Consider the following 5,483-nt stretch of genomic DNA (forward strand, 5'->3'; position numbering starts at 1 on the left):
GCCAACCTTTTTTTGCTAACCTAATTTTTTCAATTCTAAAAGAAACACACAGAGATGGGTTTAGCTTGATGCGACGCCCTCCAGACATATTTTTCGCCAAAGGCGCGACATGCTCCCGCGGGAAATTTGTGACAAAATACAGACAAGTCATAGCTTGAGTTTTGGAGCCTAGTTTTGGGGGACGGGACATCGTCCGCTCTGTAACACCCCCCCCCCCTGTGACGCCGGCACGGTACTCACACTCCACACATATATAAGTCTTCTTTCCAGTGTGTTCCAATACATAGTGTTGGATCAAGTTGGATTTCCGTGCAGCAGAATAGTCACACTGTGACACTTGTAGGGTTTTCCCCTGTATGAGTTCTCATATGTTGGGACAGGTTACAGATTTTAGCTGTCTTGTATCCACACTCCTCACATATGTAGGCTTTTTCACCAGTGTGTTTAGTGAGATGGTGTTGGTCCAAGTGGGATTTCTGGGATGCAGAATAGTCGCACTGGTCACACTTGTATGGTTTTTCTCCAGTATGGATTCTCACATGTTGGACTAGGCGAGACCTGTAAGCTGCCTTGTATCCACACACCTCACATACGTAGTGACACTCACCAGTGTGTTTTGCTACATAGTGTTCGTCCAAGTTGGATTTCCGTGCTGCAGAATAGTCACACTGGTCACATTTGTAAGGCTTTTCCCCTGTATGAATTCTCACGTGTTGGGATAGGTTAGAGATTTTAGCTGTCTTGTATCCACACACCTCACACATGTATGGTTTTTCTCCAGTATGTTTTGCTTTTAGATGGTAGTCCAAAGCATGTTTAAAGGCAGCAGAATAGTCACACTGGTCACACTTGTAGGGTTTTTCTCCAGTATAGATTCTCACATGTTGGACTAGGCGAGACCTTTGAGTTGTCTTGTATCCACACTCCTCGCATACGTAGGGTTGCTCACTAGTGTGTTTAGTAAGATGGTGTTTATTCACGTTGGATCTCAGTGCTGCAGAATAGTCACACTGATCACACTTGTAGGGTTTTTCTCCAGTATGTTTTGCTTTTAGATGATAGTCCAAAGCAGATTTGCTGGCAGCAGAATAGTCACACTGGTCACACTTGTAGGGTTTTTCTCCAGTATGAGTTCTCACATGTTGGGCCAGGCGAGACCTTTGAGTTGTCATGTATCCACACTCCTCGCATACGTAGGGGTTCTCACTAGAGTGTTTAGTAAAATGGTGATGGTTCAAGCTGGATTTCTGTGCTGCAGAATAGTCACACTGGTCGCACTTGTAGGGTTTTTCTCCAGTATGGATTCTCACATGTTGGACTAGGTGAGACCTGTTAGCTGTCTTGTATCCACACTCCTCACATATGTAGGGTTTCTCAACAGTGTGTTTAGTAAGCTGGTGTCGGTCCAAGGTAGATTTCCGTGCTGCAGAATAGTCGCACTGGTCACACTTGTAGGGTTTCTCTCCAGTATGGATTCTCACATGTTTGACTAGGTTAGACCTTTGAGCTGCTCTGTATCCACACTCCCCACACATGTAAGGTTTTTCCCCAGTATGTTTTGTTCCGAGTTGTCCATAGATGCTGCTGGGATCTTCCATCTTTTGCTTTAATCTATTGGGAACAAAGATATGCAAATTTTGGTGAGAGTCAGTATGCAACAACTTCTTCACAGACTTTTTTTGTCCCCTTGTGCCTAATATCATGAAATGACAAAAATAATAGAAAACACCTGTGACACGCACACAACGAAACTGAAGTAGTCAAACATTACTATGCCATTAGTCATGAGTAGCTGATTTGCAATGTTGATATCATTTGTAGTGGGCGTTTCCATTGTTTTGCTACTCTACTTCTTTACACTGCGATCTGAGAACCATGCGAATACATAGTTTTCCCGTATACTATGAAATCAAGCGCTCACAATAATACATGAGTTTACAGTAATTTGGATGAATTGACTAATTGATCGTTTAGATTACTTGCAGTTCCCTGTGAAATGAAGATCCCGAAATACTGTCACTAGAGTGATTATGATTCTAAGAATCATGCATGTAAAAATGACGCTGACTTGTCGTTTGTATATATTTGTATGTGTGTGCACTAAAAAATATAAACTAGAAACGGGAAACGTAATTCTCCCAAGTCAGCTCCTTTAGCTCTGCACTTTCTGTAACAAAATTGGCAATGGGTTGCTTATACCACTGGTCAAGAAAACTCAAGCCATATAATTTTAACAGACGACGTTTTAATGGAGCTGGTGACGCATTCCTGTAAAGGTTCATACGGATGTCGGTTGCAAGACATCGCCTCAGAACGTTACCCAAAAGCACGTGTCCCACAACGACAAATATGCTGAAAATTGCAAACTTTCCATCGTACAAACACAGATAATCACTACATTTCTGGAGCAAATAGGCATCTTCAGATAGTCTACATATATCAGGGGATATCTTACCGTTACAAGTAGAGAGCATAACGTTATAACTGTGTTACAAAATGCAAATGAACCGTGGGAAAGTTAGGAGTATTTCTGTTAAGCCCCGGTTACATATTGCAAAACATGGCTCCCACCACCAGCCAGCCAGGTGGCAGGTCAGCAGCAGTCTGACCAGTTTTAGATTAGTATGACCCCCAAACACACCCTGACCACTACCGACCTACTCCCAACTACCAGCCAACCCATTCACGACCTCCCGTCCACAGCCCAATGTTTTAAAGATTTCAAAACATTCGTCTGGCTCAGCCGAACACCTCTGTATAACGTAGCCTCGCACATCCGTGACCTATTTCAATGACTGTATCTACCAGTTTTGCCAAGTTACTAGTATATTTGTTGATAAGGACCACAGGAAAGTAGCTGCACTTGTATATTGTTAAGTTAATTGTCGATCTGAACAAACTCAACCACTAAGAGCAACACCTCGGGCACGTTAAAGAACCCACCGCACTTATCGAGAAGACTAAAGAGTGGATCAAACCTTAGTCTGGGCCGGGTTCTCACATTAAATAGGTGATATTCACCTGTTATGTCAATCCTTCCACAAATGAAGTAAACCTCGAGCAATAAAACTATTACATTTTATAAAGGAATAGATTCTAAAATTCGTAACGTTACCTCCAGTGGTGGACTTTCCACGCCAGCCGCTTCAGAGAAATGCGTCATCCGATCTCAGAAGCTAACGTAACCAGTTGAAGGCGGTTGTGTTTTTAGTGAGGTCACCAATGACTTAGCCTGGGTGCCATCCTCCGTAGTAACCGTTTACTCAATCTTTTCGTTTGCTATCCATGGTTAATCCCAATCCATGGTTATCAAGCGAAAAGATTGAGCCAGCGGTTACTAAGGGGGGTGGCACCCAGGCTAAGTTGTGTTTTTTGCGAGGTCACCAATGAGTGGCCTGTGTTTAGACAATCTCTTACATCCGATAGCTTATAGGGGCCGGTTAGTCAGGCTAAACCAACATATCTTATTAATCATTCTCTTTATACAGTCTATATAATGTCCGTGGGCTAATAATCAGCTTAACCTTACGTAAAGATGAAGAGTACGTAACGATTAACAACATACAGCATAGAGTGACTGCAGCTAAACATCGGACTAGTTGTCACTAAAGACACATGGAAATAGGAAGGCAGCTCAATAGACTTTGCCGATATTGTGACATAAATCGCGTAGAAGATTAACGGAATTATATTTTAGATTGTAAACTGTGTCATAAGGAAATCATTTTACTTTTCAAATGTTTCATGGCAAAGACAAATTTCCATACTTCGAATATCTATCTGTAACAGATAGATTCATATTTTTGATGCGCTTAGACACTGAACTTGTGGTGAATAACGTTATTTGTAGCACTTCATCATACTCAGGTCAAAGTAAGGTGCTTTAAAAGGTAAGGTAAAGGTACCATACGGTAGTCCCATAGCATTTATGAGACCGTGGGGTTGTTATCCACTGTGTCTAGGGCACGGTATTGAAAAGTGGAGTCCAACTATCTCCTTCCACCACCTTTTACCTCCCCAACAGAAGCCAGGTGCCTCTTAATGCCTAAATGTGCTTTAAAAATCATATTAGGAACGACTTTCTTTTTAAAACTCCTTGGTCAAAGGTAGAATCATGGATGCTTGAAAACATACGGAAACCAAATTAGATTTCCTAAGGCATCATCTAAAGTGTTATTGGCGACGCCTCAGGGGCGAGCCAAACGATATAGTATTGTGTGCAGATTGCAACTATTCTAGGAATTGTACAGGCATGTATGTGTCCATAGGCATATTAAGACAATAAGAATGTTAGGAATGTTAGTCAGGCAAAAAGCCTCCCTCGGGACATTCCTCCTAGATAACCTAGACAGGAAGCTACATCTGTCTACCAGATGTGCCAGGCTTATGTATACATGACCCATTTAAGACCTCGGCTCCACAGTGATATTGCTCTTTTCTAAAACAACGTGTGTCTGTTACAATGCTTTTAGACGCCCTAATGCTGGTCCTTACAACTGTAAGACTTAATGTCTTTCTTCGGGGAACAGGTCATAACTGCATCAACTCTTTACTGATAACGATTGTGCACACGCTGCTTCAGTTACCTATACAAGCAGATTAATTAATAAAGGGCATTAACCTCATTCATGACATTGGGAACATGTCCAAGCCAGATCGATCAATGAAAAATTTCACTGTCGCAAGGAAATTTAGCAAGCCAGTAGTACAGGTACTAGATGATTATCCTGCTGATAAGATGCCACTTTCTTGCTGATATAATCCTGTACACTTCCAAGAACACATGGGACACATTTTTACACAACAACATTTCTGGATTAAGATTCCCAGGCTGGCATTTCATTAGGGCTCCAGGAATTACTGGCAAATTCCTTTATGACTGGTGTTCCTGGTATTCCAGTGGGACTCGAATTCCATCCTGGCATTCCATCCTGGGATTCCATCCTGGCATTCCATCCTGGGATTCCATCCTGGCATTCCATCCTGGCATTCCATCCTGGCATTCCATCCTGGCATTCCATCTTTAGCTAACATCCCTGGCTATTCACGCTCTAGAGGACTTAGTTCTATAGTTCAGGGAACATAAGTGTACAAGCTGTTGCATGGTGTACATATATGCTGTGTCTGTTGGTAAGTGGACTATGATGTTAAAATTTGTGTAGATTTGGCTTAACATGTTGTTCATGTAAACAGCAGTCCTATCAGAGTAGAATAGTCATTTTGTATGGTGGGAACCCGGTCCATGGGCTGTTTTCAGTTGTCATGATCAGGCTGTGATGAAATCGATGTTCGTTCTGGCAATGGGGTGTGTCTGTTAGAATCTAGTGGAACTGTCGCTGTCTGTGTGTGTGCGTGTGACTGTCTGTGTGTGTGTGTGTCTATGTGTGTGTGTATTTGTCCAGTAGAACAGGTACCCGTCAGCCCTTTACGTAAGAAATCCTGTATGAACAGCACCACCTATCACTGTGCCCTAAGCAGGGTAC

At 42.4% G+C, this 5,483-nt stretch overlaps 1 protein-coding gene across 1 annotated transcript; it reads right to left on the minus strand.

The window, feature by feature from the left end:
- Positions 1 to 323: 323 nt before the first annotated feature.
- On the minus strand, positions 324 to 1,598 carry LOC136437188 (zinc finger protein 665-like). Its single transcript, XM_066431671.1, has one exon. The coding sequence runs from the start codon at positions 1,596 to 1,598 to the stop codon at positions 324 to 326; it is 1,275 nt and encodes a 424-aa protein (XP_066287768.1).
- Positions 1,599 to 5,483: the final 3,885 nt, after the last annotated feature.

This window comes from Branchiostoma lanceolatum, chromosome 6 (assembly GCF_035083965.1).
Source record: "Branchiostoma lanceolatum isolate klBraLanc5 chromosome 6, klBraLanc5.hap2, whole genome shotgun sequence".
NCBI lineage: Eukaryota > Metazoa > Chordata > Leptocardii > Amphioxiformes > Branchiostomatidae > Branchiostoma > Branchiostoma lanceolatum.